Consider the following 20,749-nt stretch of genomic DNA (forward strand, 5'->3'; position numbering starts at 1 on the left):
TCTTTGATAAGATAGGAGTGCATTCAAAACGAATGTTTCTGTTTAGAGCACAACTGAACCATGATACTTGTTTTTTTCACTTTAAACTTTAATTCAAGTCATTATATAAAAAATAATTTTATAAAATCAACTGTAGGTTCTCTACAGTGCAATGTAGAGTGCAATGTATTATGGACTAAGTTATTGCAGGTAAATATATGAAGCTTTATATGAAGGCAATAAATCGATTTGGTTAAAAAAATTCACAATTCCACCGATTTTGATGACAATAAAAGTATCAGAAGTGTGGAATATTTGTTGATCATAATTCGATCCCGGACAACATCAAGTCTCCTTGCTTAGCATAATATATAATATACAAATAAATAAAACCAACTTAGCTAGAAGATTTTTAGATGATGTTATTTTTCCATTTATAGAAGGATTTATATTCAAAATACATAGTTTTGTTAGGATGTTTGTTTTTCACCAGTTGGCAGCCTGATCCAAATTAAGTAGTGTTGGGACGATAAATCAGAATCTGGAATCAAAAAATCGAAATTTTTCCGCATATCGGAACCGGAAAAATTTGTGCCTATTTTCCGATGCCAAAAACGATTCCATTAATTATCCTTCTTTATTTGATTTTGGTTTAAGAAAAATCTTTCACTGCTAGTAGTAATAATAAAATAATAAACATTTATTGATTTTAACTTCCAGTAAAACTAAAATCTATAGATCACCCCCCCCCCCTCCTCACAAGTGTATTTTTTATGTTTATGCCTATTTAAGTTGTGCTTTTACAGTAATCAGGACAAAATAACCACTTTATAATTAAATATCTAGAGATGTGTAAAGCATCGGAATCGGTAATTGTATCGGAATCTGGAATAATATTGGAATCATCTCACCACTAGTATTAAGTGATCTCTTTCTTCTTCTATTTATTTAATGACACTTTCCCCTTGTTAGGGGATCAGACATTTTCTGATGCATGTGTATAAATCCAACTGTTTATGAATGATTAACCAGGTTTGTGTTACTATACACATAGATTCGAAAAAATAGTCAAACAACAAATATATAACAAATAAATGTTACTAAAGGCAATATAAGTTACTCTTCTACCTATCTGGAAAAGTTTTTAGTGGTTTTACTCACTTTAAAACGTATACTCGTTTCGAAAATCATACAGTGTTTATCGATATATTTGAAAAAAAAAAAACAAATGGCTGCGAGCTCTTAACTTGAACACGATAAGTTTGGGAAAATGAGTTCAAACAAAAAAATTATACAAAATACTGTTAGAAATCCACTGAATATATGTCCGCATATGTCACGTTAACATATATTGAGTGAGTTTCTAACAGTATTTTGTATAATTTTTTAGTTTGAACTCATTTTCTCAAACTTACCATGTTCAAATAAGAGCTTGCCGTCATTTGTCTTTTTCAAATATATTGATAAACACTGTATGATTTTCGAACCGATTACACGTTTTAAAGTGAGTAAAACCACTAAAAGCTTTTCCAGTTAGGTAGAAGAGTAACTTATATTGCCTTTAATAACAATTATTAGTTGTTTGTGTGTTTGTTTGTTTTTGATCATTTTTTTTCGAATCTATGTGGATAGTAACACAAACCTTGATTAACCTTTTTCCTTCATTGATTCCAATTCTCGTGTACTTAAGAAAACAATACACGACATGGCGGCACTCATGTTGGAGAAGAGACTCCAATATATTTATCATTAAAAACAAAAATGTATAAAAAAATACTATTTTCCTTGGTGCTCGTTAAGATAGAATTGACAGATTGATTTAAAAAAAAAAAATATGCTGTTTTAAGCAAAAACAACAGTACTTACTTGTCATGTCGAAAATAGTAATATATTTAAAAAATTACGAAAATCCATCGAGTAGAAAATTGTTTATAGTTCAAAATAATTTTTACGGAAAATTGGAGGGAAATGGCATTTTCCCTAGATGAAGATTGCAAATACAGGAGACATAATTATCTCCCTTTTCATTATTTTAATGGTGATGTTTTGTTTTAGCCGATAGCGATAGACATTTTTTTTTTTTTTCAATAAAGACGTAGCAAATATATTCTTCAGAACAGGATTTCTTTGAATTTTCATCACATCAATGGCGGCACGTTGGGATCATCTATGAAATTTTCATCATTCTTTATTTCTTCGGAAAATCGCATATTCTTTCCCTGGCAGACAAATTTCTTTTTCTGTTGCTTTTCACTTTCTTCATTGACAATATTGTGATAATCAACTGATTTTATACCATCTCCGACTTCCAGTTTCTGATTGCCAGTCCTAGAAAATATCACAAAAAATTAAAGATCAGAAAATATCGACGTGCAGCATATACATTCACATCGTCCCCCACATGTTGATTAAGCCGAACTTAATTCCAGAATGATTATCAACTGTATTAAGTATTACTTGACAAACTTTTTGGAAATTTCACACGAAGGTACTTGATGTGTCTGGGAGTGTTCTTACGTAAGTTTTGGATCAGAATGTGTCCGATAAGCATCAAAAGTCGATAATCAAAAAGAATCCGATTAAAGAAGGAAGTTCGATTTTGACCAAAGTTAACACTTCTGTACAACCTAACATCACAAGTGCATTTGAAAGGTTTTATCACCGCACAAGCAGAAAAGTTCCGGTTTATAAAATCAACAGTAGATTATTTTATAAGACAGAAACACGGTCAAAATGAATGTTTCTTTTTAAATCACATTGAACCATAATACTTGACTTTTGTATGTTTCACTTTAATTCAAGTGATTATGAAAAAATAATTTCATAAAATCCACAGTTTGTTCTTTAATACAGGGTGGAACGATAAAATTATCGCCATAGAAAAAATGATATGATTCCATTTCCGTTTGATGAAAACCGGTTTTCTTTTTTTGTTGCAGACCATCTACTAGCTGACCAGTTGTGTACAAATCCTAAGAACAATAGGAGCGTTCTATCATGTCTGAAAGTGGCACAATGTTCAACAAGCAATGATTGGAGATGCGCCGCTGTACAACTCATGCTCTCTACCAATCCTAATTATGACAACAGGAGCATTGCTAGCACCCTCAAAATGCAACGCTGGATTGCCACGAATAACAGGGACGTGCCCAAGGTGATGGAAACAAAGTTTCCCGCCATGGTTACAGTCTTTGGTCTGGTGTCAAGTGAGGGTCACATCATGCCAGCACAGGTCTTTGAAGTCAGCTTGAAAGTCAACACCAAAGTGTACCTGAATGTGCTGAAGAGTTTGGTGATCTGCTGGTGAAATCAAATGGCCGTTGGCAGACTATGGGTCTGACAGCATTAATCGGCGCCAGCCCACAAGTCTAAAGAGACCCAGGCTTGGCTTCAAAAGGAGTGCCATGACTTTGTACTCTTCTCTCACTGGCCCCCTTTCCTCCCTCCACCGGAATCCACTGGACTACTTCGTTTGGTCATACATCAAAAACATCACCAACATGACCTATCGAGACAGTGATTAAAGCAGAAGGCGGCTACATTAAATAGATGTCAGCTCTACTATAAAATCAATTAAATTGATTTGATTTTTTCAATAAATGTTTTAAAATAAAGCTGTAGTGTTGTTTTCTTAAGGGCAACACTTTTATCGTTCCACCCGGTATAATCAAATCCTTCTTAAAAAGAAATATATTCAGGTTGTTCTCAATAGCCACATGATATAAATGCAGGTGTGGCTAAGGGATCGATACTTGTATTATTTCTGATATTCATAAATGACCTCTCTGATAAAATTATATCTGAGATGTATATATTTGCTGAAGACATCACACTCTCTAACAGACACAAGGGAAAGCAAATCTACACATATCTAAGGCAATGGTTGAAATCTTAGAGAATGACCTCCAGTCTGTAGTGAAATGGGGATGTAAATAGATGGTAACATTTAATGCTGCTAAGAATAAACTCCTTTCCCTTAACAATTATCATAAACCTTCTCAACCACCACCGATTGCCATGACTACGCTATGATATGCTACCTGAGATATGCTACCTTGCCTTAACATTCACATACAACATGACTTGGAACAAATATATTGAATGCATTGCCAAGGCTGTTGCAAAGAGGGTGGCCTGCTATTTTAATAGCTCCTTTCCCTCAAACTGCTACACTTTTGAATTCCCTCCCGGTCTTCTGTTTCCCTCACTGTACTGATATGGAGATATTTAAATGTAATGTGAACAGAAATCTCACAACTCAACTCCCTACTTAGTGTCTCTGTAGATATGATTCCAAATAGTAATCCCTTGTCTAATTGGCAATATGTCTTCTTTGGGGAGGGGGGGGCAAATAAAAGTAATTATATATATATATATATATATATATATATAATCATTTACTATAATAATTAAATACCTACAGACACTAGTGTTTCATCTTTTCGGGAATCATCAGTGCAGGGTGTCACAGTTAACGCCAGTCGAGAGATTCGAACCCTGACAACAGAAGTCATGTCTGGCTTCATTAGCAAGGACCCAAACCATATATATATATATATATATATATATATATATATATATATATATATAGTGCCGGGAAAAAGAAAGTCCGCACTTGTAATTTTTTCAAAAACTGCAAATTTAAGCTAAATTTTATGTAACTGTTTAAACAACCTATACCTCATTTAATTCGCCTTTTATTTCTCTATAATTTTACTTGTTCATATTTAACTTTTAATTGAAATATTTCGGTTGTTAAGCCTTTGACCGTCATCAGGCATGTTGGTTGGTGTTTAGAAAAGAAAAGAGAAAAATTACTGGCTCTGTAGATATTTTCGTATTCTTTGAGTTAGTTTCTATTTTATGGTTATTGTTTCGTATTTGGAAAAAAGTTGGTTGACAAAGGGGAGACAACTCTGATAAAGATCGACAAAAGATTATCTCCCTTTCATCGCCGAAATTTTAAGGGTGTACAATGTTTGTTTTTTTTCTGCAACCAACCTTCATCTCAAGAATTCAGAACTTTAAATACTAATTTGTTGTAAATAAACTCAACAACTTAAGCTTAGAAGAACCATATTACTTTATTTACAACATATTGCTTTTTTATATACCTAATTATAATGAGAATGTTTTATTATCTAATTTATAAAACTCACTGTCTGTCTGTCTCTATTGTATTATTTGTCTCTATAAAAATTAACTGATTATACTAAAGTGTCAATTTCAAAATGTGTGTCATTTTGACCGTTTTCTATTTTGGAAAAATTTTATATAGTTCTCATGCATATAAATATTTGCTGTAGCCTTAGAGAGCTGAGAAGAAATAAGACAACAAGGAGGTAGTTTACAAGAGTATGTGTTTGCAGAAAATACAGAAGTAATGGGTTGTCAGAGATTGCTTCTGGATTGGTTAATCACAACTATGTCTATTAATAGTATCGAGAAGAGTCCATGTAGTGACACAAGAAGGTAAATCAGCACGACAATGTCATTTTTAGTTATTTGGATTGAATTTATTTTTCTTTTTATGGATTTATTTTAGACATATTTCTTTTTAAAATATAAAACTTGAAAATTTAAGATGTAAAACAAATATAACAATAATATTTGTAAATTTAAAATATAAAATTTGCTAATTTAAAATACACAAATTGTATCGTCAAGGGTGTGAGTATAGAAACGTTGATTTAATTTGAATAAATTAAAATATGCCTCAAGTGCGCTTTTTTTCTTTTCTACTGCCTTGCCAAGTTGGAGAAAGAAAGGTCTGTTTGTAAAGAGCCGTGTGTTGTATTTCAGCAGTTGTATTTTGAAATGTTTGAACTGTGCGTAGGCAACACGAGAATAACATGAAGGGTTTGAGTTCCATATAGAAACGTTGATTTAATTTGAATAAAATAAAATACGTATCAAGTGCACTTGAAAGACAAATCACAACGTAATATTAGGAAAATAAAAAATATTTTACTTGTTTGAAATTTAAAACATAAGAAAAAAAAGAAAGAAAACGACATACTGAGGATGGAGTATAGCTCCGAAATACATTTATGTTATAAATTTCAAACAAGTAGAATATTTGTTTATTTTCCTAATATTACGTTGTGGTTTGACTTTCAAGCGCACTTGATGCATATCTTATTTTATTCAAATTGTATGTTTTAAATATAAAAATGATGATTTTTCTTTTTTTAATTTTACTGAGACATATTTTTTTAAAATATTCTTTAATCCCAATAGAACAACAATTCAAAGTTATTGTTTATTCATACCAGTGTAAATCAATTTTTAAATAGAAAATAAGTATACATTTTTTTTCCAGTCATTGGAACTTTCTGGATTACTTCACACCTAGCTGTTGTGAGGAACAGGTCAATAATTTCATTTTGTTCCCCTTTAATACGTTTACCTTTAAGTTTCTTTACTCTGGGCAGTATCTCAAATCATATTATCCACGTTTATACATCGTCTGGATTATCCAGTGTATACATCCTATCGGCGACGCCATTGTTGTGCGGTGTTAATCGCGTATCAAATCTCATGATTATAATGCCCGAGGTTTGCTCTATCTATATAAATATCGCATTTGCGTATTATGCTACATGTTGTAAATAAAATAAATTATCTAAATGAAAATAACAACATTTTAAAAAGAACAAGGTTTCTTACCCTTGAGTTAGTTGGTTTTCTTTTTCATTCGTTTTCAAAGGTTTCTTTTTCTTATACAAAATTGGCTTCATCTGGAATATATAAGAGGCACTTATTATTGCGGAGAATTGAAATAAAAATCTATAATATTATTATTACGTGGATTATTTGGATTATTCAGACTATTTTCATCTTAGATGTTATTCTCACAACGTTTTAGCCGATGTAACCTCCGTCCTTCTTCAAGTGTGTCTTGTTGAATTCAGTAATCTTTATGTTGAACTCGGGGAATCTGCTCAAAATTTAAAATTGATACCCTGTATTTAATACACGGGGGTAGTTTACTCTTGTCCTGTCATACATGACTGAGCAGAAGTCTTAAGTAATTCGTAATTGTATTCTTAGTATCTTGTGAGGATTGAACGTTCAGAATTTTTTTCTTAGAATGATTATTGCTTAAAACTTTTATCGGTTGTGCTATGAGTGTTTGTGGAGTTTGACAGAAGATCTCCAAGTTTAGCAAGATGCACTTGAAGGAGGTTGGAGTTTAGATGAACTGAAATCTGAGCACATAGTGCAATGGGGAAAGAGGTGGCTGGTTACTTTTAATGCATCTAAAACCAAGCTTTTATCTTTACATCATCAACGCTCTGATCCCCATCTGGCATCAATTGAAATGAATGGCTCTCCTCTTGAGAAGGCTCCATGTTTTGACAAGCTTCTGGTCTGACCATTACTCCTGTTCTGAAATGTAACAAATACATCAAATCCATTGCCAAGGCTGCTGGAAAAATGGTGGGATCATTCTACCGCTCCAATAGATACCTCGCTGCTAATGCAATTCTCTACCTGTATAAGAGTCAAGTATATCCAAGAATGGAGTACTGTTGCCACATCTGAGAAGGAGCTGCTAGAAGAGGCTTATCCTTGACAGGGTTCAAAATAGACTTTGTAGTCTAGTAGCAGATGCCCTTTTCTCTTCCTTGCAACTTCTTTCCCACAGAAGAGACGTTGTGAGCCTGTCTCTGCTTTATCGTTATTTTCAAAGTCTCGTCTGAGTTCCAATCAATGGTCACCCCTTGCTAAATTTTCATGAAAAACACTCATCTAGCTGAAAATACTATCAATAATTTCCCCTACTCTTTATCTGTACCTAAACCTAAATGAAGATTCCATGAACAAAGCTTTTTTCTTAGAACTGCACGCCTGTGGAACTCTCTTCTCTTTACCTGCTTTCTAGCTGACTACAATATGATCGTCTTCAAGTTCAATGTGAGCAAGTTTTTGATGAGCCATTGACTTAAGTAATTCCACTACTAACGATTACTATGATATTTTCCCACTCATTAACCTTTATCTTCGAGTGGCCTCCGTGCCTTTATAAGTGGTGACTCCTTTGTTAAAAAAACAAAACATATTGACGTGTGACTCTCAGAAAGCAACTCCTATCATGGACGTACATCAGAAGCAGAGATGAACGTTGTGAAAATAACACTCAAGATGAGAACAGTAGTCAGAAGAATTCAAATAATATGAATAATCAATCCTCATCTAAAAAAATTCAAAGAGATTAGTCTGTATTATTTTTTAAGAAAAGGCGGGAAACTCAAAGAGATTAGTCTTTAGAAAAATAATATTTAAGAAAAAAAAAAATGCAACTCTATATTCGTACATTACAGACTTACTTCCCTTTGTTTAGAAGAAAAATCTATATATCTATAAAAGTGAACGTGTCTGTCTGTCTATGTGTGTGTCTGTGTACATTTCACTACGCAATAACTCTGTCAATTTTTATTCTACAAACTCGAAATTTGATATACAGGGTACTGAGATTTGGGAAAATCTTTGTAATCCGTTTTCGGCCAGAAATTTGGCTGTTAAGGAGTCAAAGTTCAACAATTTGACCTTTGAGAACTCTACCAAACCCCTCCGTCAATTTTGGATACAAACAATTGAAAATTTAGATATAGGTTCCTTGGACATGGATCTAACTTAATAATTTGATTTGAGCCCAAAACAATAGATGTTAAGGTGTCATAATAGGGGTCAAAGTTAAAAAAATTTGACCTCCACGGTCTCTACCAAATTACTCAGACAATTTCTGGTCTAAACATTTGAAATTTTACATAAAGGGTATTCAGAGATAGGGCAAGCTTTTTAATCGGTTTGGGTAATAAATTTGAACTACCAATATATAAATGCATGTATGTATGTTAAAACTTTCGATAGAGGCGACAGATTTTCACAAGATTAGTATCGTTTTGAAGCTCGACCCTTTAGACAACAAATACCGAAAAATTGGCTAAAAACATGAATTTCTTCACCCTCAACTGGGCACTTTTCTACAGAGAGGAGTTTCTTTTTTCGCCAATATTTTCGAAAGTCATCCTCTACTTTCGATTGTCTAGCCTTAATTTAAACTTATGTCACTTAAGATTTGGCGGGGGTCGTAACAGCAAAGACGTCAGGTTTTTTCTCACTCTTTTCCTCCTTTGCGGTACGGGTTCGAGCCTGTCTTCCTACTACTGCTTTTTTTTTTTTTTGCTCCACATACACCTCCAAACACCCGGGCAACGCCGGGCTGAAATGCTAGTATAAAAATAAAATTTTTAAAAAAAACGGCAGAGTTAAAAGAAAAACACAAATCAAAACAACCCTTATCCTTGAGTGGCCTCTTGGCCTTGATAATGTGGTGATGCCTATGTAAAAAAAAAAAAAAAAAAAAAAGATGAGTATTGTTTATATTAATTTATTTATTGCGGACTATTATTCTCATCTTTATTAGTTGTTTCACAACGTTTCGGCCAACTATTCCTCGGGCCTTCGTCAGGTGGTAACCACGACGGATAGGAACTTCAAATCTCCTAACTGCATTCTCAGCAATCACTGCCATCCGTAGTTGTTGTCGTCTCACCACATTTTTGGCCAGTTGATAGAGACGTTGAATCTCTACAGTTCCAGATGAGCATTGTCTGAAGATATCGGTTTTAATCCTACCCAAAGTCGGCCAGGGGCTTACTTGGCCAAAAACGTGGTGAGACGACAACAACTACGGATGGCAGTGATTGCTGAGAATGCAGTTAGGAGATTTGAAGTTCCTATCCGTCATGGTTACCACCTGACAAAGGCTCGAGGAATAGTTGGCCGAAACGTTGTGAAACAACAACTAATAAAAATGAGAATAATAGTTCGCAATAAATAAATTAAAAATCAAAACAAATCGCAAAAAATATATTCGGGTTGGGCCAATTATAGCGCCTATTTTTTGCTTTGATAATAGTATGAAAAAAAATGAACACTTACCTTTGGCATCGTGATGAGAAGATTGCCCGTCACTTGTGATCTCTTGGCATGGCTGGTGTCTGTGTTGATCTCCTCACTTAAGCAAAGCTGGAATATCTGTGCAAGATAAGACATCTTCTTTTGGTAAAAATATACAAATTTACATAATCAAGTATCCACTCTCTCTCTCTCTCTCTCTCTCTCTCTGTGTGTGTAAGGAATGGTTTCTACCAAACTACTCTGTCAATTTTTGATCTACAGACTTGATTTGGACCTCTGGAACACATTCAATTTGGTTGTTAGCCGGTAAAACTAGCTGCTAAGGGATCAAAATTGAAAAACAATGGAACTTGGCAGCGGTAAATCGACTTAAAGTGCTCTTCTACACATGCACAAATATACATTTATGTCTTTTACAACGTTATTTTTAAAGCTTTTATATGAATAAGGACATAGTACGGATTGAAAAACGAATAAGACTGGAAAGAATGTAAAAAAAAATATATAAAAACAAACCGCGCATAATATATTTTATATTTTTTTACATATCCAACATTTTTCACTTGTTTTTCTAGGCAATTTATGACTACAATAAATTGCGGTTTCACTTAATGCCATAACCAACAAATTCTAGCATTGCTACAAATATAATTTGCTGATTTCTTTGTGTCCTCTGATGAGAAGAATAGCAAGAATAGCATTCTTTGAAACTCCGCGGAATAAGGACTTTGTAAATTGTTTTTTGGAGTATTCAGTCGAATAATAAATTTTGATTGTAAAGTTCAACTTACAGTTTTAATTTTCTTTCTCTTATATATATATATATATATATATATATATATATATATATATATATATATATATATATTTGCATAGTGTGTGTGTGTGTGTGTGTGTGTGTGTGTGTGTGTGTGTGTGTGTGTGTGTGTGTGTAAACATGTGCTGCTGTAATGATATATACTTGGCCAGAAGAAGGGTGGGGGGTTGCAAAGAGCTGAAAATATCTCTGACCAGCAAGACCATACAAAAGATATTCTCTTTATTTGGAAAATAAGTATGTCAGTAAATGGGAAAAGCTCTATTGGAATAACCTTTCTGAGGAAATCAATATCCAAGTTTATTTGCAGGTTAGGGTTAGGGTTAGGGTTAGGGTTAGGAATGGAGACAATTTTAGATGTTATCTTCAGTAGATGTCTGGAAGAACTAACCCTTCGGGGCAAGCGAATAATGACCACTAACAAAAGGACTAGAACTAGCCAAAGATGAAGAGATCCAAAGAAAATAGGAGAGGCGGTAAGGGACAGCCCCCCCCCTCCCAACCACCACCAGATGTCTTAGATGGAGTAAACAAATAGTGATCACTAACAAAGGGCCAGAACTAGGCAAGGATGAAGAGATTTTTTTCCTTTCTGTAAGTTTGCCATTCAACCTTGGTAGAATGAGTGCCATAAATATTATACAGTAAAACTCCTTTAATTTGAACTTCCTCTAAAGTTGGACTTCCTCTCATTTGGACTTCTTCTAAATCTGGACTTTCTCTAAACTTGAACTGTCTCATCATTGAGATTGTATTAGAATATTTGATACAGAGTTGCAGTAAAACTGTTTACATGGTTTAGTCAGATATTGTGCAGAAATGTTAATATTGGTACTATGTAATTAATGTAGATTAGCTATTGATAATTAATTTACACTAACTGTAAATTTTTTTTTCAGATTGCTATATTTAAAATAGTGTAAATAGTAAAACAACCCATCACAATGGCTTGCAACTCTAAAATCAGAGAATACATCTGGTCTAGAAAAAATTCTTGAAACCAAACGATTACTGACCAACCATGCTGTTCTTAAATCACTTAATGCAAATGATGTTGAAATATGGGTGCAACAAGATGAGGAAACGACTGATCAATATCCTGAAGGCAGTAATGGTGATGAAAATAGCAACAGTTCCCATTCTCTTGACCCTAATGTAGATAACCAAGAACACTCTGATGAAGCAATATCATGGGATGATGCAGAAAAGTCTATGGAGACGGTTATAAAATTTCTAGAAAAAAGTCCTTACTTTAGTGACAACTATATTTTGCAAGCAATGTCACTCCGAAGAGATATAATCAAAAAGAAGCTACAGAACCAAGAAATTATAGATTTTCGTGATCGCTTATGGAATACAATGGCAGCGCCCGAGAGCTCAATATATAAAAATAGAAACTGCAATGAGACTCATTCAATGAATAAATAAAAAAAACTGTATTTTACATAAATGTATGATTTCTGTAGATGATAACTTAGGTAATAAATACCTAACAAGTAAGAGTAGATTTAATTTATTCTCAATGTTTTTGTTCCTGGTAATAATATTTAACAATTCTTACTTGCAATATATCGTAAACTCAACTTAATATATACTTGAAGTATCATATAGCAATGAATTTCATTTACTATTTCTTAATTCTTAGAAAATTAAAGTTAACTGCAGCACATTTTTTTATCACGAAACTTGAACAGCATCCTCTAATTTTAATTGGAATGAAGCGGATGTTCAAATTATAGGATTTATACTGTATTTTAATTAATGCAGATTTCTTATTTATTATAAACAGAAATACCGTAGATTATAAACGTAATGCTAAATTTCTTTAACAAAAAATGAATTTAAAAAAAATGGAAAGAAACTGAGACACATGCATGCAAGTATTATATTTTTTTTCTAAACAGTTTACATCTCATAAGTAAAAAAAAAGTATTTGAGTTGAGATCGAAACTAAAACCTAAAGTCAGTGAGTCAAGTACGATAACCATTAGGCCAGCTTTAAAAGGTTTTCAAACCTACTTATTCTTAACATAAGTAATCAGTCATGTGAACGATTCATGAATCCACATTCATGAAACAGTTGATAAACAGATAAAAAATTCCCATGGCCCCACCGATGTACCAATTTTTCAATGTTGACCCCTTAGCAGCCCTTTTTTCCGGGTGAAAACCGATTAAAAATTTTTCCACATGTTTGCATACCTTATATACCAAATTTCAAGTCATGTTGGATTATGCTGGGGCAACATCGGGTGGCCCTGCTGATAGTCAATTTAGAACATCGACTATTATTATTGAAAAAGTAAAATGTTAGATAATGAACATTATTATTGTTTTGTAACTGTTATGTAGAAAAAGGTTTACTGAGAGAATGTTTTGAAAGAAAGGAATGTTTAGTAAAATATTTTGGTTAACTTAGAAACTATAACAAGGAAAGAATGTGGTGGAATAAGCAGAGTGGGTTTTCAAACCAAGGAATAAAACAATAAACTTGGCCAGAAAACGTGACTGAAGGTCACATGCTGGATCTTTGTGTGGTCGAGGGACATAAGCAAAAAGGAATAGTTACATATATACAAAGAGAGATGGAAAGAGAGACAGAGCTAGAGAGAGGGCTAGACGGATGAAGAGAGTTGGAGTGTTGCAGACAGGGTCTGTAATAGCCCTGTATGGGGGGTGGGGGTGGAGCAGAGTCTAAGACAAGCATGCAATCTTCCAACAAGAAAACAGTGAAATAAAAGTTGTCTACAAATATAATCGGAGACTCCTGGTCGTTTTTTTTTTAAGAAATGTTCATTTCAGCTTTTGGCATATACATCAACCAATATCCAGATGAACAATGGTATGGTTTCTTTATTGGCAAGATTCAGAACCACTCAGCACTGTGTTCTGTCTCTTTTGCGTTATCCGTTTCTAAATGTCCCGTAACCCATGTCACACAGACATCCACAAGGATTTATGAAAACTAGACGACATGAAGAAACTTCACTATATACAAAACTCATCATATACCCAGAACATTTTATATAAAGTGTCTTTATATATATATATATATATATATATATATATATATATATATATATATATATATATATATATATATAGACCTTATATCCCCCTATAACATAACAATCAAAAATTCATTGAGTATTTAGGTTAAGAGGTGTTCTCACACACGCACACGCAGTCTCACTTGAACTAAAACCAATATTTCTTCAAATGTACTCAATACAAATGTAGAGCTATTATATAAATTACATAAATTTTCATGTTTTGTCAGAACACCAAGTAACTTTCATAGTCAGAAAATAAGAAAACATGGGAGGGGTCGTTCCTTCCGTTGAGGGTCATTCTGTTGGTGACCTTCTGGGAAAATTTTATTTTATTTTTTTATTTTCTGACTATGAAATTTACTTGGAGTCCTGAAGAAACATCAAAATGCTGAAATGTTTATCAATCCACCTAGACCCTTACAATGTTTACCTGTATATATATATATATATATATAATATTTTAAAAAAAAGTAAACATTAACAATTATTTTTATACCTACAAATGCTAGTATTTAATTTTTATGCAACCATCAGTGTCACAAGTGATAATTACTGCTGGTTGGGGGATTCGAACCCAGTTACAAAGCCATCCTTGACTTCGTTATAGGGATGGGCATGGTCAAAATGTTATTTTATGTAGTTGACTGAATTTTCTTTCAAAAATCTCTGAAAATAAAACATTTCTTGATAGATTTTCAGTTATGATTTTCATCATGAAGTGGACTATTTTTAAAACATTATGCTAACAACTATGAACAACATAAAACTTACCTTTCCTTTGATAACCACCCGAACATACAATGGCTGCACATCAACTTCTAATAGGTTGGTGTCTAAATACCTGCAGAAAGAGGCATTTTTTAAAGTTTTATATTTTATTAAGCATAAAGTGATCATCGCAAATGTATGGAGTTTAAATACAGGGTATTCATTAAAAAACTATGTGTCTATCTCTACTATATATAAAAGGAACGTTATCTGTGTGTGTGTGTGTGTGTGTGTGTGTGTGTGTGTGTGTGTGTGTGTGTGTGTGTTCATGTATATGAATTCGTTTCCTATGGACTCGAAAACGGCTGGACCGATTTTTATGAAATTTCACACAAAGGTACTTAATATGACTGGCAATATTCTAAGATAGGTTTTATTTATTTTTTTCATTTTATTTCTTTGAAGATTGTAATGCTGGGTATGGGGCAGCCAAACCAGCTACCAACATAGCCCTGCTTTTTATTGAAACCAACCGAGAGCTCTTTTTAGTATCCTTGCTGTTCCCTCAAGTGCAATTGTCTGAATTTCTCTTGCACTTGGTTAACCAGGAATATTAGTTAGTTAGGACTTCAGGTTCTTCTTCATAAGTCCTGTTGCACCTATAATAAATGGTATGATTGATATCTCCCTAAGACTTCAGTTTCTTTTCATATCATACATGAGACCTTGATATTTGGTCTGCTTCTCCCTTTCAGCTCTGTTCAGACCTCCATCATTAGGAACATTCACTTCAACCAAGGTAGCAAACTCTCTCTGATTTATTCCATATAACTATGTCAGGTTTCACAGCAGCATTTTCACGGTAGGTGGCTGTAGGGATTACATAGTCGTAATGTATGGTATATAAGTCATTCCCAACTGTTCTTTCAGGTTGATGTTCCCAGGACTTGCTGCTACACTGAATGTTTAATTTTTTACAGTTACGGTATGTTATCGGTATGTCTTCGATGATAATCGATAAAATCTGATGAAAAAGGAACAGGCGATTTTGACCAAAGTTAACACCTTACATAACCAAACATCACAAGTGCATTTGAGAAGTTTTATTACCACACAAGCCGAAAGGCCCGATATATAAAATCAACGGTAGGTTCTTTGGTATGACAGGGACGCATTCGAAATGAATGTTTCTGTTTAAAACACAACTGCACCATGATACTTGACCATTTCATTTGAAAATTAAATTCAAGCTATTATCACCACACAAACAATAAGGCCAAGCATATAAAATCAACAGTAGGTTCTTTGATATGACAGGGGCGCGTTGGAAATTAATGTTTCTGTTTAGAGCACAATGGAAGCGTTGTATTTGACTTTTGCATTTGAAACTTTAATTCAAGTCATTATCCATGAAGAATAATTTTATCAAATCAACAGTAGGTTCTCTACAGTGCAATGTAGACTACAATTGTGGACTTAGTCACTGCAGGGAGACATGGGAAGCATCATCCTGGTGCAGACAATCAATCGATTTGATTGAAAAATGGTCGATTTCACTGATTTTGATGGCAATAAAAATATGAGAGTGCGAAACATTCGTTAATCATCATTAAATTTCGGGCAACGGCAAGTTTCTCTGCTAATGTTATATATTTAAGAGACGTGCCATGGTGTCGCTGACATGGATTGACCTTTTACCATCTAAAATGCTATTAAAATCCGTCAAATCAGCAGCCACTCACGAAATGAAAACAAATCGAAGAATGGAGTTAAACCCGAATTAACCAGGATGTAATTATATGAATTAAACATGTTAAGTTTAATAAATATATATTGTCATTTTTACAGATTATTCATTTAAAAACTATGTTACATATTTCAGAGACGTACATCCTTGAAACAGAGAAGAATGCAGCATCCGTTATCAACAAGTAAATTATTGTAAACAATACTTAGTAACAACTAGAACTCATGGCCTTCTGGCCAAGATCAAAGTGTAACGTTTTAAACAATTGGATGCTAAGACGATCCCCAGTACAAAAGAGTGAATGCGGTATTATGGTGGAAGAAGATACTAGCTAAGAGAAACTTTTGTTTAGTTCTGGAGTAACAAGGATGACTAACGACCCCCATTTTCTCCCCTTTTGAGTTGGCCTTGTGCCTAAGTATGGCAATCTCCAAAAATACCGTTAGGGCTTACAACATGGCCGCCAGAAGAGTCACGTGATCCGGTTGATCCAAAACATGAATCGCCGTATTACGAAACCGGAAAATGCAAATTTAAAGCAAACTTTGACAAACAAGCATAATAATTAAGTACAAAAACAGTTTTTCAATATCATAATAAATAATTTATTTAGAACGGTCATTTAATTTTTTGTTGAGAAACAATCACAGTTTGTTTGTTTTTTAAAACAGTGTTTATAAAAAATATTTTATTCAGAGTTTTTCATAAAAATGATATTTAAAACAAGGTGTTCATTTTTTTTAAGATGTAATGTTATAAAAATATGATGTAAAAAAAAACAGTTTATATTTTTAATTTTCATTTTATAAATTTAGACAGAATAGATGGAGGCGATGCAACAAATTAGCTCACAAAATTTATTTGGGCCGACTCTTTCACGCCACATAAATTCATTTAAATATGAAGTGAAGAGAGCCCTTGATGTACCGAATTGACGACAAAGTTTTTTCTTCGCTCGCATCCACGTATTTTCAATAAGTTGAGTATTTATAGTCGCGTTGTTAGGCTCCACAAAATTTCTTTCGTGGACAACAACATCGTGGCTGTAAATACCAAAGTCAATGTCTGCTACGGTTGCATAAGCGCTCCACCCATTGCTTATTATACGAGTCCTGGGTAAGATCCATTGGCGAATTATAGGGACCAGAGTTTCACGTTTTCTGTCTGGAACCTCGATCAAAAGGCAATTCTTAGAGCCTCGTTCGATGGCGCCGAACACCCAATGGTTACGTCGGACAGTTCCTCTGTGATATTTCCGAGGGTAAAAATGGCTTTCATCAATTTCAACCTCTTTTGGGGTCCAGGTCTCATCTACACCCCCCAATTGAATTGGGTTTTGTTCAATGTACTGAGTGCACACTTCCCTCAAAAAGTTGCACCAGTCGCTCACTGTGTTGGCACTCACCTCACTTTCTGTTGCCATAGTTTTTTGTGGAAAATCCATGCTCCACATATACATAATTATTACAATGGTTCTTAGATTGAGGTTGCTTCTTTGAAAAAAAGAGTTTGTTCTAATTGTATTACGATATCCATCGTTTCGGCAACGCCATCTCCAACCATCCTTGGATTCGGAATATCGAGCCAACACGTATGGTGACCCACAAATTTGACAATTGCATGAATTGGCTATCAGACGTCTCTGTGCAAGCCATGTCAATATGTGCACGTCATCTGGCATTGCTAACATTAGCCGAGACAATGTCATAGTTTCGCCAAGTATAGCGTTATTGTCATGAACACGAGGAACGAGGAACAAGGGTGATACGTTAAGGGCCATTGATATTTTTGTAATTCTCTGAGGTAGGTAGCAGTTCCAATTTCAGGAATCGTCGTGGTTCAATTCCAGGAATTGTCATGGTTCAATTGCGTTCCGTCGACCAGTCGACCACTTGTTTGTTCTGAATAAAATACTTTTTATAAACACTGTTTTAACTAAAAACAACCTAAGATTGTTTCTCAAAGTTTGCCTATTTTTATAACAACATTATATCAACAAAAAATTAAATGCAAACAAATTGTGATTGTTTGTCAAAGTTTGCCTTCAAGGCTGCGTTTTCCATTTGCACGATTCATGTTTTGGATCAACCGGATCACGTGACTCTTCTGGCGGCCATGTTGTAAGCCCTAACGGTATTTTTGGAGATTACCCTAAGTATTTTGTTCATGTTTATTTTTGCCTGAATAAAAGATTTAATATCTCAAAGTGTAGTATCTGTTCTTCAGATGCTGCACTTCAATTTCTTGTTCTCTCTCAGTGGAGAAGAAATCCTTCACGACTGAGACAATTTTTTATTTTTGTTCCTTTTCTCCGCGTTAAAAAACGACCTTGGTGTTTGTTAACTCTGTCCCGTGGGAAAGCATATTAAATAGGAACACACAATTCACCCCTACTGACACGGTATTTTCTTCAAAAAAGAATGCTTAAACGAATTTACTGGTAGGATTTTCTTGAGAGTAAAGTCATTTTGAAAGTCTGCTGAGGCAATGCCAGTAGTGAGGAAGTAGCAGTAGCAATACAAAGAGAAATTGATCGGATCTTCTGATGGATGGGAGACAAACTTTTGTAATTATCGTCAGAATTAGTTGTTCCTAAGGCAAGAATTTATATCTTTTGCAGATGTGTTGCCACGTGAAATAAGGCGAAACTATTGCTTCCAATCCAGGAATGGTTGATCAATTACTAAAAGAGCGCTTTTGTGCCAAAAATGTCAACAAATCTATCCTTCCCCTCCCCCCTCAGTCGTATGCCTGATGGGCGAGTTCTTGCATCAGCATCTCAATTGGGTGTTTCCAACAAGAGAATGGCATCATTAGCAAAAAAAAAAAAAAAAAAAAAAAAAAATTCAATTGTATATAACACATACAAAAAAAAAAAACTCATTTAAAATATTGATCATATTTTTATAATTCTTATCCAAATTTTATTCATAAAAACTTATTTATGTGCACTAAATATTTATTTTTTTTTGTGGAGGGTGAATTCTGGATAAACACCAAAAGTATTGTTTAATATTTAGAAAAAGAAAGTAATTAAAACACATTTACTAAAAAAAAAAAATTAAATTAAAAATGTTACTTGCATGAATTAAAATATATTTAAGCGTATTTTACGACCTGGCAAGGCCTGTCCTTCCCCCGCTAGTTTATAAATAAAACGGCTTGATCAATTTACATGGTCTTTGGAATATAATATTTTCTTTCAGTTACGGAGACGTATAGGGGGGGGGGTTCTGGACAAGTACCAAAAGGATTATTTAATATTTTGAAAAAGTGATTAAAACACAAATACCCCAAAAAATAAATTAATTAATTAAAAATGTGACTCAAAATCAGAAATAAACATTAAAAAACGAACAAGATTGATCACGCTACACAAAAATTAAGTTCTCAAAAGTTATAGAAAATAGGTCCTATTTCATAGTTTAGTTCAACGATAATGTCCTATTTAATAGGACATGTAGCGGTACGCCAGAGACATTAAAATAAATAAATAACATTTCAGTTACGCGCACATTTGCCATATACACCCACGCAAATTCTGTGGAGATAAAAAGTAAAACTTTGTCTTTTCGTGCGAACGTAAAACAGAGCATACCACGTGATAGAGAGTATCCACGTTCTGTCCAATCAGCGCTCGAAGAAAAACACATTTCTCAAATCTTTTTTGGCAGCCTCGCTGGAGCCACCCAAGGGATATAAAAGACATCGCGCGTAAATTAAACCAGTCCAGTCCACCCAGTTCGAGATGCAGTTTTACCGGTAAACAATGTTGCTGATTCCATCTTGTGGGACGTAAAATCACTAACATGACTTCGAGTGTGTCATGCACCTAAATTTAATGCATTTTTGCTTTATGTTTTTTTTTAAGGGACATTACTCCCTCAGTCTAGAAAGACTCTCTCATTTAATTCCAGAATCAAAAACAAACTTTACCAGTTCTTCTCTGGTGCGACAACAGAGCATGCATACATAAAAAAAAATGATGTTTCATTTAATAAATTTCTGTATTAAATATAAGGCATAATCACGTTGACACGCTGGTTCTTGTCAGATCACCAAAGTTAAGCAACGTTGAGCCTGGCTAGTACCAGATGGGTGACAATTTGGGAATTCTAGGCGCTGTATGTGCTTTCTGCTTATCTCAGCATTGTTTCCAGTCGTTCTAAACCTCTACTTGCTACTGGTATTCAACAATGTCGATTCAGGAGAGGTGTGGTTGGAGATTGCGCAACTCTTGCCACAAAATTTTCACGTGTAGGCACCCTTACAGTGGGTATCCATAGTCTGTCAAGACTGAAGGAAGCCTATATATTGAATGTTGAAACTGGTCTTCATATTGCTAATTACTGACACCTTTTATTTTTTTGTTAAGGGTTGGGAGATATTTATCCATGTTCACACCACGGCTGTGATACCAGGCATCAGTGAATATCGACCAGTCCCTCACAGACATTATCGTTGAACTAAACATTTTTGGTCCGTAAAATTGGTGCTTGTTAAGATGCAGTCAAT

The 20,749-nt window shown here is 34.0% G+C and overlaps 1 protein-coding gene across 2 annotated transcripts in view; it reads right to left on the reverse strand.

Moving 5' to 3' along the window:
* Positions 1-1,694: 1,694 nt before the first annotated feature.
* The window catches only part of LOC145287797 (dynein axonemal assembly factor 11-like), a 76,533-nt gene continuing 57,478 nt past the window's right edge, over positions 1,695-20,749 (reverse strand). Inside the window, exons 14-17 of one of the 2 annotated variants that reach the window (XM_080135639.1) lie at positions 14,551-14,620; positions 9,931-10,026; positions 6,649-6,719; positions 1,695-2,307 (exon numbers count right to left, since the gene is read on the reverse strand). In XM_080135639.1, coding sequence (XP_079991765.1) covers positions 2,118-2,307; positions 6,649-6,719; positions 9,931-10,026; positions 14,551-14,620 — 427 coding nt within the window. In that variant the 3' untranslated portion in view covers positions 1,695-2,117. The remainder of the gene's footprint in view (positions 2,308-6,648; positions 6,720-9,930; positions 10,027-14,550; positions 14,621-20,749) is intronic. The other variant, XM_080135640.1, reaches the window with a different exon arrangement.

Source organism: Euprymna scolopes, chromosome 11 (assembly GCF_053919585.1).
Source record: "Euprymna scolopes isolate OS-2025 chromosome 11, ASM5391958v1, whole genome shotgun sequence".
NCBI lineage: Eukaryota > Metazoa > Mollusca > Cephalopoda > Sepiida > Sepiolidae > Euprymna > Euprymna scolopes.